Here is a 24,919-nt window from a genome sequence, read left to right on the forward strand (position 1 = left end):
TTATAACATTTTATCTAGTCTGTAATGATAATACCAATTATGTATAGGTTTCGTTGCTCTTTGTTTTATTACTTTTTCATAATAAGAAAATATTTGAAATATATATATATATATATATATATACACCCATCCTCACAAAGCCCCCCTCGAGCCATCCTCTATGTCTAGCTATCACCAGATATCACTTTTCCCTTATGCCTCCAAATTGCTGGAGCAACACGTCCATCTTGAACTGTCCTCCCACCTCTCCTCATGCTCCCTCTTTGATCGGTTACAATCTGGCTTCCGACCCCATCACTCAACTGAAACTGCCCTAGCTAAAGTCACCAATGACCTTCTAACTGCCAGGAGCAAGCGACGCTACTCTGTCCTCCTTCTCCTGGACCTGTCTTCTGCCTTTGACACTGTGGACCACTCCATTCTGCTACAGATCCTCTCATCTCTTGGCATCACAGACCTGGTCCTATCCTGTATCTCATTACATCTGACAGACCGAACATTCAGTGTCTCCCTCCCTCACACCACCTCCTCACTTCGCCCCTTGTCAGTCGGTGTTCCTCAAGGCTTTGTTCTAGGACCCCTACTCTTCTCCATCTACAACTTCAGCCTTGCACAGCTCATAGAATCCCATGCCGATGATACGCAGATCTACCTATCCAAACCTATACTATACTTTTACTATAATAACTCTATTTTCACCCAGCCATTCAAGTGGCCAGCTTTCAAGGTCGGATGAAACTGAGATATCATGTAGTCATCAGACAAGGGGGCATAAACCCTTAGAATATAAAAACCACAAGGATGTAGATAAAACCACCACAGGCAGAGGTTCAGTAAACCTTAATGTTTTACAATGCCAAACAACAGACACATAGAAACTTAGAACTGTTTGTGAAGTGAATAAACAAACATTCCTCAAGATTGTGTCACTATGAGCATTGTCTGTCACATCTGTAAAAGTTTTACAAGAAATGCAGCTATGTAATTGTCTGAATGCATTCGGTATACAGTATTTTAATCTGGTTTTCAAATCGCCATTTGTATATTCGCCATTTGTACATTTGATGCAGCCAAAGTTATGGCTCTCAAGGAGAGAAACTAATATAGTGGACAAATAAATATTTGTAATGAACTACTGAGCCAAACTAATAGCATTGCTTTATCAAATTTACATGAAGTGAATTGTGTCCAATTTGAGCAACCAGGCAACACAAAAAGGAGCTTTTCAAGTAAGCTCTTTAAGGTACACAAATGTTATGAAGTCTTTGCCAACAAGGATGTGGTTTAACCAATGAGGGTACCATTTTAAAAATATACTATTGCCATCACAGCCCACCTTGCCCAAAATTTCTGTGGCCTATAACAGTACAGAACACGTTCACCCAGGTCATGTAGTCAGAGGTAAGGAAGAGATATTTAACAGAGTTAAGAAGTAGCCCAATGTAGTGGTGTGGGTCTCTGTGACTTAAACGGAGTTCATGAGCTAACAAACAATTGGCCAATGGGGGGTCCTTTTTTTAATAAATAAAATAGTGCAATCACAGCCACCTTGCCCAAAATTCACTGACCTATAACAGTACAGAGCACTTTCACCCTGGTCATCTAGTGGCAGGTAAAGAAGAGACTTTGCAGGAGACAGAGTTAAGAAGTAGGCTCGATGTAGGGGTGTGAGTTTCTGAGACTTGTAATGGAGTGCCTGGCCTGGCAAGCATTTGCGCATGGGGGTAAGTTTTTTTTAAAATATTTCATGTGGATCATAGACATCCTTTCCAAAAAATTGGAGACATTGCTGAAGGCCTCAATAAAACCTAGGCCCAATGTAAAGGATTGTGTCTCCTAAACTTGTAATGCCCATACACTATGTGTATAGGCTGGCAAACATTTCCCCAAGGGGGATACATTTATTAAAAACATACTATGAGCATCATAGACACCCTTGTCCAAAATTTGACTGTCTGTAGCAGCGCGGAACACATGAACCCTGGTGATCTAGTGGTGGAAAATGATGAGAGGTGAAGGAAGGCCTCTTCAAAACCTAGGACCAATGTAAAGTAGCGGGTCTCCTTGACTTGAAATGCCCATACACTAAGTGCATGGGCTGTCAAACATTTCCCCTTGGGAGGGGTTATTTAAAAAAAATAAAAATTTACAGGCAGCATAAACACCTTGCAAAACTGTTAAGTGGTTTCCTACACAGTTGCTGCTGGGAAGGTGCTTTTTTTTAAAAAGAAATGGAGGACGAATCGTTGGATGAAGTGATCAGGAAAAGGGGCATGGTGATGACAGGAATGTTATCGTACATGATTAATAACAGCGGTGTCTATTGGAGGTATGAGATCCGGGATACAGCCTACAATAATTATTTGGTTATTCACCACCAATTACCAGAATGTGTTTCATGGCCATCAGAAGATCGGTGTAACAGATGCACGTGTTTGACTCGGCCTAAAAAATGCCTGTCAAAAATATGTTGCCAAAGACGCACATGTCTGTCTAAAGGGAAAAGTGCAACATGTTCATGAGATGCTGAATTAGACAAAGCAGATCAGTGTTGGAGGAAAACCAAATAAACTGATGGATGTTTGTGGAAAAATACGTTTAAAGAGGAGTACACCGTCCGCAACTATAAGCACACCCGTGGCACAAGCTTCTTCATCTTCACCCATACATATTACCAATAATATCCAAATGTAACAGTCAAAAATTATTTGTTATAGTGAAACGAAAACTGTTAGAGGAATGCAACTAAACGTAGATAACCACGACCCAGGGAAACACCAGATTTCTGCTTTACAAGATACAGACGATGATGGTATTGATGACGACTTTGAAATTTACAACATCCACACCAAGAAAATGAAGATCACAGTTTCAAAAAATGTGTAAAGAATGCAGGGAATGTCTGGAAAATCATTTTCTCTTGGGCAAACTTTCACTCTTACTAAAGTGGTACAGAATGATGCTTACACAGCTCTCATGTATATTTAGCATGAGATGGATGAAAGATGATGTATTCTGTTTTGTCCATGTCCACTTTTTGAAAGCAAGCAGAAAAGAAAGATGAAATAGCTTGAAAACGTCTGATTTTACACAGTCACGTGGACAAGTGCTGGTGGCCAGGGATGGTACATCTCACTAAAGGCACACTGGGATAACATAGTGGAAGAGGGGACCCAGTCTGACCGTGGAATGGTGCACGTCCTCCAAACCCTGAGTATTGCAGGCCCTACGTCAATCTGGGTTGCCCCCACAGTCTACAGCTTCTGCAACTCCTCCTCCTTCGCGTCTTCTTCAGCCTCCATCTCCAAAAGTAACACATCAGTCACAAGCTGGAAGCACTGCAGCACTGCCTCAGCCAAGCGGCAACAGGCTGTGCTGAAGGTAATATGCTGTGACAAGCCGCAAAATGATGAAGAGTTGTGGACAACTCTGAAAGAGAAGGCAGATCTGTGGCTGACACCGCTGAACCTACAGCCAGGCATGGTCGTGTGTGACAATGGCTGGATCCTGGTGGCTGCTCTGTGTCAAGGCAAGCTCACACACACGCCATGCCTGGCCAATGTGCTTAACCTCACTGTTGAATATTTTCAGAAAAGCGACACGGAGGTGCCTGATCTGCTAGGAAAAGTATGAGGCTCTGCGTACCCATTTTAGAAAGTCAGCTAGAGCTATCCGCCCTTGCTGTGCTTCTGCAACACTTGCAGCTTCTGGCTCACCGACTGATGTGTCATGTCTTCCCCATGCATTGGAACTCTCTACTGCATATTTTGGGAAGGATTTGTGAGCAGAAGAAGGCATTTGCTGACTACCAGCATCAACATGCCGTCAGTATTTAGTTCTGACTTTACACATAAGATCTCAGGAGTGGACATGGATGTCAGACATATGTACCATCCTCCAAAGCTTTGAGGAATTCACCAAGATGATGATCAGCAATTATGCCATAATTAACATCTCCATCCTGCTTCTCTGTGTTATAATATTAATTTTTATATAGCGTCAACATATCCACAGTTTCAAACACAACAGTCCTAAGTAACAACGATAACAATAATACAATAATTAAACAGAATTCAAACTACCCTGCTTGTGACAGCTTACAATCTACACTAAGTAGCAGCAATAACAATAATTAACCCCCCCAAAACAAAACCTGCACGTGAAAACCTACAATCTACAATGAGGTGGGGGAGAAAAATCTACAGGGGAATGTATTTACAATTATGTATTTACAATGATATTGATGAGGTTTGTCAAAAGTCATGGAGGCCTGAGGACAAGGAGGAGGAGGATACTATAGTCAGTTGTCCTCTTGGTGAGGACATGGAAGTATCGACTGTTAGCAGTCTTGAACGCATGGCTGAGTTTATGTTACGCTGCCTTTCCCGTCACCCTCACATTCTCAAAATTTTAGGTGACAGGAAATACTGATTGTTGACAATTCTAAACCTATGCTACAAGGAGAAGTTCATATCTCTTATTCCAGAGGCAGACAGGTGTACTGGCAGAAGAGGTCACAGTTCATTGGCCAAGCAAGGAGTACAGGTGAGAGAGACACAACTCCAATCCAGCAGAGGAAGTGGAACACAGAAAAAGTTCGGGGAGAGTTTTCTCAGACCCTCCTATCGCCCTGGTCCTTAGGCATGGGGGACTCTCACAAGGAGTGCTTTGTTTGGGAAAATGCTGAGGGAGTACCTTGCTGACCGTAACAACGTCCTCTGTCATTCCTCTGTGCCCTTTAAATATTGTTTTGCAAAGCTGAACATGGAACATGAACTGTCTTCTCTGTACTGCGAACGTGCACTGTACTCACGGTCATGGAGTGCACGGTGCCTCGCTCTCTGGCGGTCACTGTGAACATGGCTCCTCGCTTTCTGGCAGTACCGCTTTTATTGGCAGGCGAAAACGCCTTTGTGAGACAGAGTTCAACACCGCCCAAGCGTTCACACTCTGCTCCTCAGGCTTTTCTATGTGCCCAGTGACTGCCTTTAGGCAGAAGATGATGATGGTGGTAGTAGTAGTTGGAGCATTTAACACAGTCATGAAGCAGCCATAACAAGTTGAAAGAGAAGTATTTTTAATGAGATACCACACTGTTTGATATGTAGCCTGTATTTTTTAATTTTTTAAACTAAAATATTGTACCAAACTAGGGTATCAGACAACAAATGAAGCTGAATGTAGGCCTGAATTTCCACAATTTGTAGGCCACAAATACATCAGACGTCTGACAGCGATAACACACTGGCAAATATGTGGCCTGTATTTTTTTTAATGAATAATAGTGCTGTATATAAGTAGAGTAACAGACAGCAAAAAAAGTGGTAAACCTGCCTACAATGCCCAAAATTTGAGCACGTAGATATATGAGGCCTGTCATGGAAATACGACACTTGAAGACACAAAAGAGCATAGTAAAACCAAAAATACTCAGTTTAAAAAAATCACAGTAATCCGCAAGTGCTAGTAAAAAGATGAAAAAAACAGGGTATTTGGTTGATACGTTTTTTGCAAAAAACATATCAACCAAATACCCTGTTTTTTTCATCTTTTTACTAGCACTTGCGGATTACTGTGATTTTTTTAAGTATTTTTGGTTTTACTATGCTCTTTTGTGTCTTCAAGATTCTTGGTGGTGTGTGAACACGTTCCTACAGACTTGTTCACTTTGCAAGTAGCCCATGTGTTCCTGTTTGGAAATACCACACTGCCAAATATGTGGCCTGTATTTTTTATGCAAAAAAGTGCTGTATATAAGTAGAGTAACAGACAGCAAAAAACAGTGAAAAACTGGCCTAAAATGCCCAAACTTGGAGCACGACGATATATGAGGCCTTTTTTGTTTTTTGGTGAATTTAACCAAAAAAACAAAAAGTGGCACAAGCCTACCACACAGAACTATGCTACTGCGGAAATACGATTTAAAAAAAAAATAAAAAAAACACCACGATTCAGCCTGACATAACAGACTTTATAATTTTTTTTTTTTTGGCTTTTGGGTGAATTTATATATATAAAAAATATATATATGTATAGTAGAACAAGGCTAGCACACACAAATGTGCTACATATGCCTGAAAAACTATGATTTTTCTAGAGATGCACCAGGACTCGGTCTGACATAACAGACTGTATATATATATATATTTTTTTTTTTTTGGGGGGGGGGGCATGAATTAAAAAAAAAAAGAAAAAGAAAAACTGCAGCTAGGTATATAGTAAATAAGCAGCAGCAGCGGCAGACATTTATGGAGCTTTTGGAGGGATGCAGTGGGAGCTATGTACGGAAATACAGTGCCTGCAGGCCTTGCACTGATGTGGACATGCTGTGCCCTGCCTACCTAGCGCTTCAATATCGGGAGCCACGAATTAGCCCTAAAAAGGACAGTTGGTTTCTCAGCAGTTGTGGACTGAACAGTTGCAGACCTACACTAACTATTAAATGCACAATTCTGACCCTATCTCAGCAGCAGATCTCCCTACTCTCGCTGAGTCCAGAAAAGAATGTGGCGAGCAGGGCGGCGCCTGGTCTCTTATACTCGGGATGATGCTGTGCGGCCAAGCCAATCATTGCATGACCACAACAAAGATGGCTGTGGTGTATCATGGCCTGGCAGACAATGTCTGCATCGTGGTTGGGTCTCTAAAGTCCACCAAAAATGCTGGGTGGAGACACCAGTTACCGCCGAATTATCCTGGAAATGCTTGATGATCGCCGAGTACACCGAGCATAGTGATACTCAGGCGAGTAACGAGTAGTGACGAGCACGGTCGCTCATCACTATAAACCAGTGTTCCCCAAGTTTGGACCTCAAGAGCAACCAACAGGTCATTCAGGATTTCCTTAGTATTGCACAGGTGATCATTGCACCACCTGCACAGGCAACAATTCCATCACCTGGGCAATACTAAGGAAATCCTGAAAACATGACCTGTTGGTGGCTCTTGAGGACTGGAGTTTGGAAACACTGCTATAAACTAACCATCATTTTTTTCCCTTCATTATGTTATTCTTAGGCCAAGTGCTGTGTGGTTTAGATTATACTATGCAGTCCATTTCGTTGCATAAAATCCCTATGCGTTTTTTTATTGTTTAACCCCTTCATGACCTTGGGATTTTTCGTTTTTCCGTGTTCGTTTTTCACTCCCCTCCTTCCCAGAGCCATAACTTTTTTATTTTTCCGTCAATTTGGCCATGTGAGGGGTTATTTTTTGCAGGACGAGTTGTACTTTTGAAAGACATCATTGGTTTTAGCATGTCGTGTACTAGAAAACGGGAAAAAAATTCCAAGTGCGGTGAAATGGCAAAAAAAGTGCAATCCCACACTTGTTTTTTGTTTGGCTTTTTTGCTAGGTTCACTAAATGCTAAAACTGACCTGCCATTATGATTCTCCAGGTCGGTACGAGTTCATAGACACCTAACATGACTAGGTTATTTTTTATCTAAGTGGTGAAAAAAATTTCCAAACTTTGCTAAAAAAAAAAAAATTGCGCCATTTTCCGATACTCGTAGCATCTCCATTTTTCAAGATCTGGGGTCGGTTGAGGGCTTATTTTTTGCGTGCCGAGATGACATTTTTAATGATAGCATTTTGGTGCAGAGACGTTCTTTTGATCGCCCGTTATTGCATTTTAATGCAATGTTGCGGCAACCTAAAAAACGTAATTCTGGCGTTTCGAATTTTTTTCTCGCTACGCCGTTTAGCGATCAGATTAATGCTTTTTTTTAATTGATAGATCGGGCGATTCTGAGCACGGCGATACCAAATATGTGTAGATTTGATTTTTTTTTTTATTGATTTATTTTGATTGGGGCGAAAGGGCGGTGATTTAAACTTTTATATTTTTTTTATTTTTTTCACATTTTTTTTAACTTTTTTTTTTAACTTTTGCCATGCTTCAATAGCCTCCATGGGAGGCTAGAAGCAGGCACAACGCGATCGGCTCTGCTACAAAGCAGCGATCTGCTGATCGCTGCTATGTAGCAGAAATGGAGGTGTGCTGTGAGCGCCGACCACAGGGTGGCGCTCACAGCCACCGGTCATCAGTAACCATAGAGGTCACTAGGACCTCTATGGTTACCATCCTGATGCATCGCCGACCCCCGATCATGTGACGGGGGTCGGCGATGACGTCATTTCCGGCCGCCCGGCCGGAAGCGGTAATTAAATGCCGCTGTCTGCGTTTGACAGCGGCATTTAACTAGTTAATGGGTGCGGGCAGATCGCGATTCTGCCCGCGCCTATTACGGGCACATGTCAGCTGTTCAAAGCAGCTGACATTTCCCGGCTTTGATGCGGGCTCACCGCGGAGCCCTGCATCAAAGCAGGGGATCTGACCTCGGACGTACTATCCCGTCCGAGGTCAGATAGGGGTTAATATTTGAGAACATTAAAATATTTTATTTAATTAAATAAAAACATTTATTTTATTTTTTTTCTAATTGCATTACCAGCCTTAAAGGGAATCTGTCAGCAGGTTTTTGCTAGGTAATCTGATGACAGTATGAGATAGGGGTAAAAAACAGATTTCAGTGATATGTCACTTATCATGACGTAAGGGGTACATGTGACTCATGACCGCCTTTACTGACTTAAATGCCTAACCTTAATTACTTACTGCATCGGATCTCTCGTAAACTGCCTTATTGTAAGATCCCCTCCTGAATAACGACATTACACCAGATTTGGATTAAATGGCCACAGCAGCCTTTTATTAAACATAAATACAACATGTAAACAATATCCCCCCAGGGAGTGGTGGTCCTCGAAGCCTCAAAAATAACCTTGCTGAAATTCAAATTGTGTACTTTGGCCTCCAGGTTAGTCTTGCCTCCAGCCGCTAAGCACCAGCTCGGAGGCAGATAATGACCAACCCGGCCAAACCAACCGATTACCAAATCCTTTAATCAGCCCCTCCACGGGCTGATCTACCACATCCACTCGCAATCCACTCCAGGGGGAGTCCAGGACCACTAGAGGTCCCCCCCTAGAATCCGCCATTCCCCTCTTTCCACCAACTTCGAGGACCTCCCTCCCCCGCCACCAACATAAATGTTTTGACACCTCAAACATTTGTGTCCCTCCAAACCTTCAATCTTGTCTCAATTCCTTCCTGAACAGCGAGACACCACATGTCAACCCCAATTGCATTTAAATGAACGCCATCTGCCCTCCAATATTCGCCCTTTCCAGATTCCAAATTTACATGACGCACTACCAATGCCCCATTCCGCGCCATGAACCGAGATACCGCCCTATTTACTTCTTGCCTTATTTATCCCCTCAATTAAGCGAGCACCTCGCCTCACCTTCCTTGGGATAATATCCGACCAGACAACTAACAACTTCGGAAACGCTGCCCAAAGTCTTAAAATGTCGAACTTTATGTCCTTTATCAATTCCCTACAGGGCCTTTTGCCCAAGTCATTCCCGCCCAAATGAATTACTACCACATCCGGAGCTCGATCCAAACGAACAAACTGGTGGAACTCCGGCAAAAGCTGGCTCCATATCATTCCGCGTTTCCCGATCCACCGCAGAATCACTGTCTCTCTTGAGAACCCCAGTTGCCGCCCGTCCGGCCGAATTGCGGCCCGCAAAGCCGCCCAAAAAACGAAAGAGTGGCCCATGATCCACACCAGCCGGTGCTCGCGGCCTGAAAAAGATAACACAACAATAAGAAAAAAACAATTCAACTATTAAACCATTAGACCAAGTTTGGGTGGATATAGGAAATGAATCTCCTCGACTCCCACCGACCGATCTTTTTTACCACCTCCTCGCCCAGGCCCCTCCTGGCAGCTTCCGTCGCTGCGCCAATCCTAAATGAGTGCCCACTGTAATCCCCCGGTGAAATTCCCCCTGCGATCAAACATTTCTTAAAAACCGCTATGAACTGAAATCGAGATAAAAAGGAACCGTCCTCATAGACCAAAAGGGGGTTGGACAATCCTCCGCCCATCCCCATGAAAGCATTGACACACAGGACCGGGCATAATGGGGAACCGGCCACCTTAAATAACACCACTTTACGGCCTTTACCTTGACTGTCAGTCTTAGAAAATCAAAGCCGAATGACTATCCTATCATTATACACGTCCACGTCGTCCCTCAACAAACCACCTTTGGTTCTTTTAGAGGGGCTGACCAACTTCCCTAATCGAAAGGCTCAAAGAACGCTAATGCGAAGGCTGCCTTAAAAAGAATTATTTCCCATTGCGATGAACAGACCAAAGCTAACTGATTGCTCAAAATTAACAATACCTCGTATGATACCGGGCGCCTTTTATCTCTCACCGCCCAACCTTTTCTCCATCCCTTTAACGTCTGAACTACCAAAAAAGACTTTGTGAAGTCCTTAAGGTCCCGAGCCTTGAAACCGAATGCAATGCCCGCCAATAACTTGTTCAGTCTAGACACGGACCAACCTGACTCTTTAAAATGCCCAATCAACAACAATAATCTGCTCTCATCCTGTAGTCCCGCCCCCAAAGAAACACCCCACTCTTCCCAAGTACCCCATGCCTGCTGATACTGACTCCAAGAGCTAGCCGATAAAGAATTTTTTAAACAGATAATCTACTGCCTGCCAGGAAGCTTCCATAACTCCGCTGGGCACTCCCGGCCTGTCGACTCCGCCTAAGGTACAAATTCTCGAAATGATCTCCCTGCAAGTGAGAAAGAGTAACAGAGACAGGGTTAGAAGCCATCGACCTGACCTCCGCCACAATCCACAAATTCAAAGATAAGCCCAAAAACACCAAACACTGCAAAATTTTTACTACCGCCGGTGAATCAGTCGACAGTGAATTTATCGCCACGGCATCCGCATCAGACCCACATGGAAAATGAATCTTCCTGTCTCGCACACTATTACCCCATATTGACAACGCAACAACGATAGGAAGAGGAAGAACCCGATTTTGTAGCCAACCTTGCTCCCGCCAGAAACCAGGCCATTCAGCCAACAACCCACTGCCTTGAAAAAACAAACCAAAACCATGATCATCCACCACGGCAATGATGAAACCCAAATCATCTGAATTCACAACCAGTTTTATCCAGATAGACTTTCTGTTGTAATTCTCCAAAAAATGTGCCCATTCTGCCAAATCTTCACGCAATTCCTTCTTTAGTCTGATAAAATGAACCGGAGATTGAACGCCCCTAGTCGCCAATGACAACATGCGGCAGAATGCCCTTCCCATCGGCATAATACGGAATGCGAAGTTCAATTTGCCAAGCAAAGATTGTACCTCCCTCAGCTTCAATTTTTTAGCACTACATGCCCTAGACACCTCTTCGCTCAGAGCGCTAACCTTATCCCCAGGCAGCCTGCACACCATATCTAAGGTATCAATTTCTATACCCAGAAAACTCAGAACAGTGACTGGACCCACAGTTTTGTCCGGAGCTAAAGGAACCCCGAAAATCTTGCACACTCTATCCATAGTGTGCAATAGCACCGAGCAATCGGTACTTTGAGCCGGGCCTAAAAACAGGAAGTCATCCAGATAGTGAATGCAGGATTTCAAGCCCAAACATCTTTCACCACCCATTCCAAAAAGGTGCTAAAAGTTTCGAAGTACACACAGGAAAGGGAACAACCCATGGGGAGACAGCGATCGACGTAAAAACCTCCATCCCAATAGCAACTCAGGAGATGCATACTCTCCGGGTGAACCGGTAGTGGCCTGAAAGCCGCTTCAATATCCGTTTTCGCCAACAGTGCACCACCTCCACATACCCGCACCCAATCCATAGCCGCATTAAATGAAGTGTAAATCACCGAACATAACTGATTCCGTCATTTACTGAGGACCCTTTCGGAAAGGACAGATGATGAATCAATCTGAATTTATTGGGTTCCTTTTTTGGTACCACACCTAACGGGGAAACCCTCAGATTGCGTATAGGCGCCACTGGAAAAAGGCCAGCCATCCTACCCAATTTAACTTCGCTTTCCAGCTTTTTAGCAACCACGTCAGGAAATTGCAGAGCCGATTTCAATTTTTTTGTGGAATATTTATGTTCCGCATCCACGAATGGAATACGGAAACCATCCCGAAAACCTCCTTCTAACAAAGCTGCAGCTGGTGAATCAGGGTACCTATTGAGAAATGGCACCATCACGTCCAGACGAATTGGCGTCATTCCTTTTTTCAGAAACATCTCCTCTTCTCTGTCTGCCACCCTTAAAACATTTGGCACATTCATGCTTGAATTTGGATTTTCCCCCAAATTTACATGACCCTTCATTGAATGCAAAGCACAGTCCCCTCTGCATTGCTGCTGAGTGTTCCGACTGCCCTGAACCCCCATCGCTTCCAGGAAACGACTGGCTGCCTGACCCGAACCGTGACGGGACCATAATCGTCATCCACAATGCTAGATCTTTGTGATCCCACCGAATACTGGGCCTAATGGCCTTCCGTTGCCGGAATTGCTCATCGTATCTGAGCTAACCCTGGCTCCCGTAAGTCCAATAAGCTTCCCCAATCGCATCCATGTAGCAAAAAAGCCCCGAGCAGTTCTCGGGGGACCTCTCACCAATCACACTTGCCAAAATGGCAAATGCCTGTAATGTAACCAATTAGAAAATGTCCTAGGAATCAGCCTAAAACGCCTTTTTTTCCTCCTCTTTTTTTAAATCATCTTTGCGCAGCCTGTCCAATTGAAAACGCTCTAGTGGTAATAAGGAGAATATTTCCACGTATTCCCCTTTCCAAATTTTTTCCTTTGTTTCACTTTTTAAGTGTGCCCCCAACCCCCAACGGTCCCCCGAAACAAACGTATACCTCCCCACGGGCCGCGTCATCCAAACGCACTGAGGTATGGCGGCACTCATCGCCGCAGCATCATTCCCCACGTTATCTGACGACATACTCCTAGAATTCATATCAGTGAACCCCCCCAGAGAACCCCTCAAACCCGAAACTTTCCCCGGATTCCCAAGCCATGCCGCAGAAGGAGAAGACCCCAGGTTTGAACCCCCCGATCCCCATAGCGCTGCCAGATGTCTAAGCCCGTGTATGATAAGACCTAACCCCCCGACTCCCCCCCATAAATACAGTACAACCCTAATAACACTGACAGAGGGAGCTAACACAGGGGTACATGAAAGAAAAGGATTGTCCTCACCTAGCTGCCCGAGCGCTGTGGACCCGGCAGCCGAAGATCCTGAAGCCAGACGTATGTGCTCCTCTCCTGAGCTCTCCATCCGTTGATCCCCAGGTAAGTCAGATGACCAACTGCCGTCCTGTGACACCCCATCAGAAGTTGCAGGGTCCCTTGCTGCTGACGCCGCCGCTGTGAAGATGCCTGAGCCAGCGTAATGCTGCCCGTGCTGGGAAGTGCTCCTATCTGCAGCTGTTACATGGCAAGCCACCCTGGATGGACTCAGCCCCGGCCTGCGCTGGCTAGAGGAAGTCAGCCCTCCAGCTCCCTTCCCCATCCCAGGCAGAGCGCTGCTGACGGGGCCGCCCGTTAGATGCCACACGCCAAGAGGCCTGGGAATAAGGCTCCCACCTCCTGGAAGCGCCCACCCCTCCACACCAAGCAGGCTCAACTAACCTGGTGCAGCCCGCCGCTCCTGGTCCCGACACCTGGTGAGTCACATGCGCTGAGGAGGAGGCCGACACCTCCCCCTGCTGCAGGCCCCGCCGTGCTGCTGGATTCCTCCCGGCTCTGCCACGGGCCGCTGCTGCACTGCCGCTTGCATCTTCTGCCAGAGGGTCCCTAAAGGGGCTCCTGATATGGCACCGAGGGGTGATGTCGGGGCTCAAGCGTGCCGGAGGCGCGGACCTCCGAGGCCGGTGTCCGTCTGCAGGTACCTGGGCTGGTCCTGTCACCGCTCCATCCAGAAGGCTGCTTATGGACTGCTGCAGCATTTCGGTGCCCTGTGTTCTGGCCTGTTTGCGCAGTCTCTGCAATAAGGCCTCCACGTCCATCACTGGGGATTTCAGCCACCGCCGGACCAGCAGGTGAGCGTGGCAGTTGCTGAGGTGAAATTGGCAGTTTCTTATCCAAATCACCCCCTCAGTAAGCTCCCCCCCTTGCTCCTCCCTGCCTCATCCAAACCCCACCCCCCTCTGTCCAAATTCAAAAGTACACAGCCCAAGCAAAATATTTAACCCCGACTTGCCCACCCTGAGGCTCTGCCATTCCCCCTGACCTCGTCATGCTGGCCTCCCTTGAGGGCCAGGGGCCCAGTACTGCCTTTCCTGACAGTGTGCTGTTGTTTACTTAAGGCCCCTTCACATTAAGCGACACTGCAGCGATACCGACAACGATCTGGATCGCTGCAGCGTCACTGTTTGGTCGCTGGAGAGCTGTCACACAGACAGCTCTCCAGCGACCAACGATCCCGAGGTCCCCGGTAACCAGGGTAAACATCGGGTTACTAAGCGCAGGGCCGCGCTTAGTAACCCGATGTTTACCCTGATTACCAGCGTAAAAGTAAAAAAAAACAAACACTACATACTTACCTACCGCTGTCTGTCCTCGGCGCTCAGCTTCTCTGCACTCCTCCTGTACTGGCTGTGAGCACAGCGGCCGGAAAGCAGAGCGGTGACGTCACCGCTCTGCTTTCCGGCTGACCGACGCTCACAGCCAGTACAGGAGGAGTGCAGAGCACAGCGCCGAGGACAGACAGCGGTAGGTAAGTATGTAGTGTTTTTTTTTTTTTTACTTTTACGCTGGTAACCAGGGTAAACATCGGATTACTAAGCGCGGCCCTGCGCTTAGTTACCCGATGTTTACCCTGGTTACCAGTGAAGACATCGCTGGATCGGTGTCACACACGCCGATCCAGCGATGTCCACGGGAGATCCAGCGACGAAATAAAGTTCTGGACTTTGTTCAGTGACCAACGATCTCCCAGCAGGGGCCTGATCGTTGGTCGCTGTCACACAGAACGATTTCCTTAACGATATCGTTGCTACATCACAAAAGGCAACGATATCGTTAACGATATCGTTATGTGTGAAGGTACCTTTACAGGGAAGGTTTTATCACCATTGCTGTGATTAGCTGATAGTGTGAGCACTGGCCTAACTCCGCCCCTCCTGTGATAAGATCACATTCAATAGGCAATGTAAATACTGCGCATGTTGGGGGTGGGGTTAGCTGTGGTGGGAGTGAGGGCAGCTTTCTCTGCTTTGCTTCACACTTATCTCTTATTATTATTATTATTTTTTTTTTTTTTTCCTCTCCATAAGAAGGTGATAATTAATATTGTACACACTGTGAATTGGTTCTATTACTCCGGCTAATGTAATTTTTTGATACACCGTTGTGGTTCTTTTTCCATAGACATGTCTTTCTCTTTTGCGGTTCACAGGGGGTTAATCTAATGAATGTTCTGATTGCCCACCTGAGTTTTAATCTAAGCACTTGTTCTTTTAGTGTTCTGTGTTGTATAAAATGTTAATATGTGGTTCCATTTTCATGCCATGACTAAGACCTGATGGTCGAAACGCGTCGGCGTTGACCACCTGGGACCCCCATCTCTTTTTTGCAAATGTTTGCATTTTAAAGTGTTTTCAATAAATTGACTTTTTAGAAGATCCATGCTGGAGATTATTTTTTCTTTTTCATTGCTGGCTCTGGACTACGCCCTTGACCAAGGCGGCTCCGTGCATGGACATCATTGCACTGTTGAGGGATTGGTGAGCTGACTTATTTTCTTCCCATTTTTTCCTTTTTCCCTATTTTTGTATCTCCGATTATGTCAGTACCTCTAAACCCAGTAAACTAAGTGGATATTTGGATTTAAGGTCTCTGCCTACATTCTGCTGCTCTCAGATGAGGTAAAAGCTTGTTGACAGATTCCCTTCAAATAAATAAAGCCTAAGGAGGGAAGTCGCAATTAAATATGACTTATATAAATGTTGAACCTTTCAGGGAATCCAGGTGATCCCACTGCTGACCTCCGTACTTTATGATAAGGATCACTTTGTAAAAGCCGACGAGTTCTACCCAGGACACTTTTTGGATTCCAGTGGAAAATTTGTAAGGAATGAAGCGTTCATACCTTTTTCAGCCGGTGAGTTATTCTTTCAGATGTCTTCTTTTAGCACTTTGGAGGAGAGATGAGAGCAAAAAAGAACATTTCTCCATCATCGCATTCACTAAATTAATAGAAATGTTTTTTAAAGGGAATCATCTGTCACCCCAAAAATTGTATATAAGCTAGGCCCACTGGCATCAGGGGCCTGTCTACAGCATTCTGTAATGCTGTAAATAAGCCCCCGATGAAACCTGAAAGATCAGACAACAGGTTAGATTTACTGATTTGCCCTGTTGAGGGCAGAGCAAAGTACTGCAGTGCGCAGGAGCCGGGCCTCTCTGACCTTTCCCAGCGCCTGCCCACCGCAGTACTTTACTCTGCCCTCAACGGGGCAAATCAGTAAGCCTGCACAGGAGCTGCGACAGGAAGACAAGAAGAGGACGTCATCGCATGAAGATTGGAGGCGCTGGACCGGACCGTGACTCCCATCAGACCGGACCACAGCTGGACCGCCCCTGGGTGAATATAATCTAACCTCTTTTTCTTATCTTTCAGGATACATCGGGGGCTTATCTACAGCATTACAGAATGCATTACAGAATGCTGCAGATAAGCCCCTGATGCCGGTGGGCTTAGCTCATATACGATTTTTGGGGTGACAGGTTCCCTTTAAATCTTCTCCCTATGAGGCTGTACCATGAGGGTACATTTATGATTTATGTGGGCTATGCTTTGGGAAAATGTGAGAATCTGAATGGGGACAGTTTCTTCCTTTTGGGGAATCTGTATGAGGTGAGGATGGTTGTGCCTCTATATCTAAATGTTCTCACATTGGATTCAAAGACTTACAATTTTGTTAGAACAGCCTATTTTGAATTGATATAGTGTCTTTTGCTTTAGCCATGGAACAACATAAACTCTTTATATATAAGCGTTTTATCCTTTTCCACATATTTCATTGCTGTAGGTAAGAGAAGTTGCGCTGGAGAAAACTTGGCTAAAATGGAGCTGTTCATGTTCTTCACGAGACTGCTGCAGAACTTCACGTTTAAGGCTCCTCCTGGGGCGACACTAGACCTGACTCCTGTGGTTGGAGTCATAGGAAGTCCAATGCCCTATAAGATGTGTGCTATTCCTCGTGTGTGAACACTTTGTCACCTACATTGAAAAACCTTATAATGTTCTGTGAAAACAAGTTATCATCTATCCACAGATTAAGTGATCATTTATTAATTGGTGGGCTCCAGCCACTGGGAACCATATCCTTAGAAGAACGGGGCACTGAAGCTAAAGTAATTGTTGTAATCAAGAAATAAGCAATATCATTGAAATAATTTTAAAGATCTGTGGAAAAAAACATTGTATTATTTTAAATGGAAATAAAATGCACTTATAGCCACCTGATGAGGAATTGGCGTGTATAATCATACTACATTGCAAACAAACTATGAATATTGAGAGGACCGTTTAAGGTAATTAAAAATATGTAAAATGTCACCCATGTCTTTAATAAAGCCTTTATTAATTGCTGGGGACCTCACCCAATAGCAGAACAGGACACTTCTATCCTCTTTAGAATAGATCTGTAATGTGTATACACGACCATCTCTCCATGAACTCCTTATTGGGTTTACGAGAGATGCTTTTCGCCCCTTAGAGAATGACTAGAGCAGTAGTTGAGAAACCGACCCGATGCATCATATTATAATGGGGATAATATGACAAAATTGTCAAATTCAGAATTCTAAAGATTCTCTCTTCTCTAGTGAGCATTAATTTTTTGCTTTCCTTTCTTAAACCATTCCAAATCGTTTGATGCCTGGTAAGATGGCCGCCACTTTACTAGATTGACTCAAATCAAATTGCAAGAAATTGATGGCAAATTCATCTCTACCATCCACCTTTTTTAAACATCAAAAAAACGAACATAGAAGCAATTTAACCATAAAATAACAAGATTTTATTAGGACATACATAAAAACAATATTAATGAAATAAGTAAAAAGTGGGGATAGAAAATATGCAAAAAGAAAAACCGCCAAAAGAGGCAATAAATTATGTTGACGTTAAATGTACAGAAAATTCATAATCAAATGCATAAAGTAAGCATATGTATGCGCAAAAACATGGTACGGTTAGAGGAGTCCAAAAATAGAGCTTCCTATTGTGAAAATTACGCCCGAGAAAGGTTAATATGAGGCGATATGCGCATATTAGTGAGCCCAGGTGTGCTTATAGCAATGCCTGCCCCCAAAAATGGATGATTCAAAATACATGTGAAAAAATATACATTGTAAAAAGGCTACTCAGAAAGCAAAAGCAAAAAAAGTGTGAAAAAAGGAATGTAATCCTTTATAAATTAGGAGTAAGAGACAATCTCATACAAAAAGTAAGACCAATTGGTTCAAAGAACATGCAATAATCAGAGTAATATAGCAGCCTAGATATAAGTTAATTCACATATGGGGATCATTGTGGGATAGTGTATGCAGGGAAAGACAGCCTGGGATATTACCTCAAGGTGGTAGCAGCAGCCCGACGCGCGTTTCGCGTATAGCTTCATCTGAGTTGAAGTGTACATTTAACGTCAACATAATTTATTGCCTCTTTTGGTGGTTTTTCTTTTTGCATATTTTCTATCCCCACTTTTTACTTATTTCATTAATATTTTTTTTATGTATGTCCTAATAAAATCTTGTTATTTTATGGTTAAATTGCTTCGATGTTCGTTTTTTTGATGTTTATATTGATTGGAAGCTTTGCCATTGATCTAGGCAGTTATTTCCCTTTTTGATGCACATCCACCTTTTTTAGTATACAGTAATGATTTTAACTATTGTTTTACATGCCGTATATACTCGAGTATAAGCCGACTCAAGTATAACCTGACCCGAGTATAAGCTGAGACCCCTAATTTTGCCACGAAAAACTGGGAAAATGCAGCAGCTACCGGTAAATGTCAAAAGTAAAAATAGATACCAATAAAAGTAAAATTAATTGAGATATCAATAGGTTAAGTGTTTTTGAATATCCATACTGAATCAGGAGCCCCATATAATGCTCCATACAGTTCATAATGTGCCCCATAAGATGCTCCATATTAAAATATGCCCCATATAATGCTGCACAAATGCTGATTGATTATGACCCCATAGGATGCTCCGTACAGACATTTGCCCCATATAATGCTCCACAAATGCTGTTATGGCCCCATAAGATGCTCCATACAGACATTAGCCCCAAATAATGCTCCACAAATGCTGATTATAGCCCCATAAGATGCTCCATACAGACATTAGCCCCAAATAATGCTCCACAAATGCTGATTATGGCCCCATAAGATGCTCCATAGACACATTTGCCCCGTATAATGCTCCACAAATGCTGATTATGGCCCCATAGGATGCTCCATAGAGATATTTGCCCAATATGCTGCTGCTGCAATTAAAAAAAAAATCACATACTCACCTCTCATCGCTCAGGCCCCCAGCACTTGCTATAGTCACCTTTCCCCGTTCTACCGCCGCTGTGTCTTCCGCGTCCTCTGCACTGAAGTCCAGGCAGAAGGCGGCGTGAGCATTAATCGCATCATTGCGCCCTCTGACCTGAGCATCACTGCTCAGATGGGGCGGCGGTGGAACGCAGACAGGTGAATATCGCGCAATGCCCCTGTTATACTCACCTGCTCCTGGCGTAGTCCCTGCATGTCCCTGGTTCTCCAGGCCCCAGGCAGCTTCTTCCAGCATTGAGCGGTTCTCATGGTACCGCTCATTACAGTAATGAATATGCAGCTCCACTGGAGTTGGGTCCATATTCATTACTGTAATGAGCGATAGCAAGTGACCGTTCAATACAGGAAGAATCTGCCGGCGCCCGGAGAACCAGGGACATGCAGGGACTGCGCCAGGAGCAGGTGAGTATGATTAGACAGCTGCCGCTCCCCCTCCCCTGCCGACCCCTGGGAATGACTCGAGTATAAGCCGAGAGACGCAATTTCAGCCTAAAAAAATGGGCTGAAATTTTCGGCTTATACTTGAGTATATATGGTACTTGTATCTGATGATTGTAAATTATGCCTTTTCAGAGAAAAAGAGGACTTAAACTCTATAGCGCCACCTGTTGGAAGCAGCGATCCTACAAGTCACAATCAACCCTTTAACAAGTTGTGCAGTATGACTTAAGTGTTGTAAATTCTGCTCTTGGGCTCCCTCCAGTGGTTATGAGTGGTAGTGCTGCTGTCTGTGGATCGCAGTATTCATCAGGTGTGTTCAATTTGGACTCAGCTATTTAGTCCTGCTTGATCCTTTAGTCAGTGCCAGTTGTCCATTGTTTTTGGAAGATTCACATCCCTTCTGGTCTCTCCTGTTTGCTGTGCTTTTCTTCAAAGATAAGTCCTGGCTTTGTTTTTGCTGTCCACCTGCTGTGGACCTTATAGTTCTGTGCATTTTCATGTTTTGTCTTGTCCAGCTTTGTCTGTGAAGGATTTTTTGCAGCCTAGCTGTGTCTCTGGAGATGCAGATATACCCTCCATGTCTTTAGTCAGATGTGGTGATTTGTATTTTCTTTGGTGGATATTTTCTAGTGCTTTAATACTGACCGCATAGCACTCTGTCCTGTTCTTTCTTTTTAGCTAGTATGGCCTCCTATGCTAAATTCTGATTTCACGTCTACGTATGTTATTTCCCTCTCCTCTCACAGTCAATATTTGTGGGGGGGCTGTCTATCCTTTGGGGATTTTCTCTGAGGCAAGATAGGTTTACTGTTTCTGTCTTTAGGGGAAGTTAGTTCTTAGGCTGTGTCGAGGGGTCTAGGGAGTGTTAGGTACCCCCCACGGCTACTTCTAGTTGCGCTGCTAGGTTCAGGGTTTGTGGTTGGTACAGGTGCCACCTTCTTCAGAGTACGTCTTATGCTGCTCCTAGGCCACCAGATCATAACACTTAAGGTACCGTTACACTAAGCGACAACGAGCCGATCGCTGCAGTGTCGCTGTTTAGGTCGCTAGGAGATGTCAAACACGGCAACAGCTGAACGATGCAGGAGCGATCCAGTGACGTACTTATCGTTCTCGCTGGTTGTTAGCTCCATGAAAAAACATTGCAGGCATCGTTGCTTTTGCTGTCAAAAATGACGAATCACGCCGACCTGACGACCAAATAAAGTTCCGGACTTTTAGCTATGACCAGCGATGTCACAGCGGGATCCTGATCGCTGCTGCGTGTCAAACACAACGAGATCGCTATCCAGGATGCTGCAACGTCACGGATCGTTGTTGTTCTCGTTGTAAAGTTGCTCAGTGTGAAGGTACCTTTAGGATAAAAGCCAAATCAGTAACTCAATTCGCAGACACGTTGTTTCGGGCTGTTGGCCCTCGTCAGTGCGAAGCATGAGAACTAATTTGGCTTGGTGAGAGGCTCTGGACTGGGGTCTAAGGGTAAAGTTTCTCCTTATGGAGAGTGACATACCAGCTCTGGCTTGTCAAGGTAAGGAGGCTTATTCGCTGTGCAATGCTCCTCATTAATTTTTCTAACATACAAGATTCTTACTGCTGCGCAACGCCTTCTGTCAGTGTTTTTTAGTGGCATCTGAGGAGGTGGTTGGGGGCCCTGTGCCAGCAGTGGGCCCCCCACCTGTCATCGCACGGTCAGCTTGACGAGAGAGGGAGTGTTACTTTATTTCTCCCATCATCCCCCTGTCAGCATCTGACGTCACCGACACTGACAGGGGTAGCGTTGACGTCAGTGCCCAGAACCCGCTGTCAGGAGATGAGCGGGCGCTCAGAGCACCGCGGGAACAAGGAGGAAGAAAGATGAGTATTTTTTTATTTTTATTTTATTTATTTTTTTATCAGGGGCATTACACTATACACAATGCCTAATGGGGGTGCATTATATTGTAGTGGCTGCCTAATGAGGGGGAAATATACTATACAGGCTGCCTAATGGGGGTGCATTATACTATACATGCTGCCTAATGGGGGTGCATTATACTGTACAGGCTGCCTAATGGGGGTGCATTATACTATACAGACTGCCAAATGGGGGTGCCTTATATTGTACTGGCTGCCTTATAGGGGTGTAATACACTATACTGGCTGCCTAATGGGAGTGCATTATACTATACAGGCTGCCTAATGGGGGTGCATTATACTGTACAGACTGCCAAATGGGGGTGCCTTATATTGTACTGGCTGCCTAATAGGGGTGTAATACGCTATACAGGCTGCCTAATGAGGAAGAAAGGTATTTTTTTATTTTTATTTTATTTATTTTTTTATCAGGGGCATTACACTATACACACTGCCTAATTGGGGTGCATTATATTGTAGTGACTGCCTAATGGGGGTGCATTATACTATACAGGCTGCCTAGTGGGGGTGCATTATACTATACATGCTGCCTAAAGGGGGTGCATTATACTATACAAGCTGCCTAAAGGGGGTGCATTATACTGTACAGACTGCCTAATGGTGGTGCCTTATATTGTACTGGCTGCCTAATAGGGGTGTAATACGCTATACAGGCTGCCTAATGAGGGTGCATTATACTGTACAGACTGCCAAATGGGGGTGCCTTATATTGTACTGGCTGCTAATAGGGGTGTAATACACTATACAGGCTGCCTAATGGGGGTGCATTATACTGTACAGACTGCCAAATGGAAGTGCATTATACTATACGGGCTGCCTAATGGGGATGTATTTTACTATACAGACTACATAATGGGGGTGCATTATACTATAGAGGCTGCCTAATGGGGGTGCATTATATTATACTGGCTGCCTAATGGGGGTGCAATATACTATACAGGCTGCCTAATGGGGGTGCATTATACTGTACTGGCTGCCTAGTGGGGGTGCATTGTACTGTACAGACTGCCTAATGGGGGTGCATTATTTTGTACTGGCTGCCTAATGGGGTGCAATTTACTATACATACTGCCTAATGTGGGTGCATTATACTAAACACACTGCCTAATGGGGGTGCAATATACTATACAGGCTGCCTAATGGTGCATTATACTGTACTGGTTGCCTATGGGGGTGCATTATACTGTACTGGTTGCCTATGGGGGTGCATTATACTGTTCTGACCTATGGGGTGTGCATTATATTATACAGGCCTATGGGGAGTGCATTATACTTTACAGGCCTATAAGGAGTGCATAACACCATACAGGCCAATGAGGAGTGCATTATACAATATAGGCCGATGAGGAGTGCATTATACAATATAGGCCGATGGGGAGTGCATTACACTATACAGGCCTATGGGGAATATATTATACTATATTGATGACTATTTGGCACATTATACTATATGGAGGCTATCTAGGGGGCCATCATACAGTGTGGGGATTACAGTGAAGGGGCCATCACACAGTTTTGGGGCCATAAAGCAGTTTGGGGGCTACTAAGAGGTTAGTGTACTGTGTGTGAGTACATTACAGTGAGGAGGCATCATGTTATGTATAAGACAGCATCATGCTCTGCATAGTGGAGCTGTACAGAGGGGAGACTTAGGACATTATTCAATGTTATGTGGGCATTTATTGTTATAGGGGAACTCAGGTTACTGTGACTATCAAAGGGGCACATGGCAATATTATTTTCCAGGGAGCAAAATGTGGGTACTGTTTTCTAGGGCACTTGCACCCGCCATTACTATATTATAGAGGGGTGCTTCAGAATTTAGAGGGCAAATAGAACCACACAGCAGGTGCTGTAATAGGGACACATACGGCAGCAGCTTTGGGGTACTAGTAGGATGAGGAGTTTGTGTAGGTTGGGAATAGATGGTGACGTGCTGAAATTATGAGAAGTGAAATGTGTCTTTGTTGTGTTCTCTGCAGATGAGTCCTGGCTGGAAAAAGTTGTGTCGATCTGGGCCAGATGGAAAAGACCGGAAAAAGTGGACAACTCCATCAGAAAGAATATCAGCAGTAAGTCACCATCAGTAACTGTGCTGTGATCTCTTATATGTTCTGCAGGGCTGGTATTTACCACTGACCATATGGCGGTAATATCAATGTTGCTCTTTGTATAGAGATTATCTTCAGTAACAGAGCTGTCATCAGCTGAGGTTCTCCTCCACTATTAGGGTGCGTTACCCAGTCGTAATCAAGGTTACCTGGTTAGAGGCCCACTCAGAAGCTTCACCCCCCCGAACCAAAACCCTAGCTACGCCTCTGAAGGTGGGCTTAGAGTAAGTATTAATATTTATTTATTTATTTTACATTTTACATTTATTATGCTCTTGGTTCTTTAGAGACCCCAGAACATAATAAGCTACATTAAATTTGCACAGAATAATTTTTTCACAAATGCAGTTTCTCTTATGCCTGTGTAGAAGTTCACTCAGGATTAATAGGTTATACACTTAAAAACATGCAACTGACCCTGACGATTCCTGTAGACTAGATATCATGACTCCTCAGTCCCTAGTTGTACCTGCTGGAACTCGGAACTCACTGCCTAAAAGGCCGTTGAATTGTTTCACGTTCCTTCTAAAGAATCAGAGGGCTGAGCAGAGTGTGAATTACCTACAATAGAAGTGTGCCCAAAAAAGGAACTCTACCTTACATATGGTAAAGAAACTAAGGGTTAGTATCCCACTTGTATGCCTCCTTGAAAAAAACACTTCAGACAATGTTGGATGTGGTTATGGCACATGAGGAAGCAGAGGAGAATCAGGGACCAGTCACACCATTGTTGGGCCAGTTGTCCACAAATGGCTTGGATAGTGGGATCTTCAACTAACAGCAGCCAGGTACACAACTACCTAACCAGAGGACAGTTTTGGAGGCGGAGGAGGAACCATGTTCACACTAGCTTGGCACTCAAAGCAATTCACAGGCATCAATGGAGCATGGCAAGGAGGATAGAGTGAACACAGTCCGTTCACCTCCCAC

At 44.4% G+C, this 24,919-nt stretch overlaps 1 protein-coding gene across 1 annotated transcript in view; it reads left to right on the top strand.

The window, feature by feature from the left end:
- Positions 1-17,416, top strand: part of LOC138638723 (cytochrome P450 2K6-like) — a 294,437-nt gene extending 277,021 nt beyond the window's left edge. Inside the window, exons 9-10 of the mRNA XM_069728251.1 lie at positions 15,907-16,048; positions 16,980-17,416. Of these exons, the coding sequence (XP_069584352.1) occupies positions 15,907-16,048; positions 16,980-17,158 (321 nt within the window). The 3' untranslated portion in view covers positions 17,159-17,416. The remainder of the gene's footprint in view (positions 1-15,906; positions 16,049-16,979) is intronic.
- Positions 17,417-24,919: the final 7,503 nt, after the last annotated feature.

The sequence above is a fragment of the Ranitomeya imitator genome, chromosome 5 (assembly GCF_032444005.1).
Source record: "Ranitomeya imitator isolate aRanImi1 chromosome 5, aRanImi1.pri, whole genome shotgun sequence".
NCBI classification, from domain to species: domain Eukaryota; kingdom Metazoa; phylum Chordata; class Amphibia; order Anura; family Dendrobatidae; genus Ranitomeya; species Ranitomeya imitator.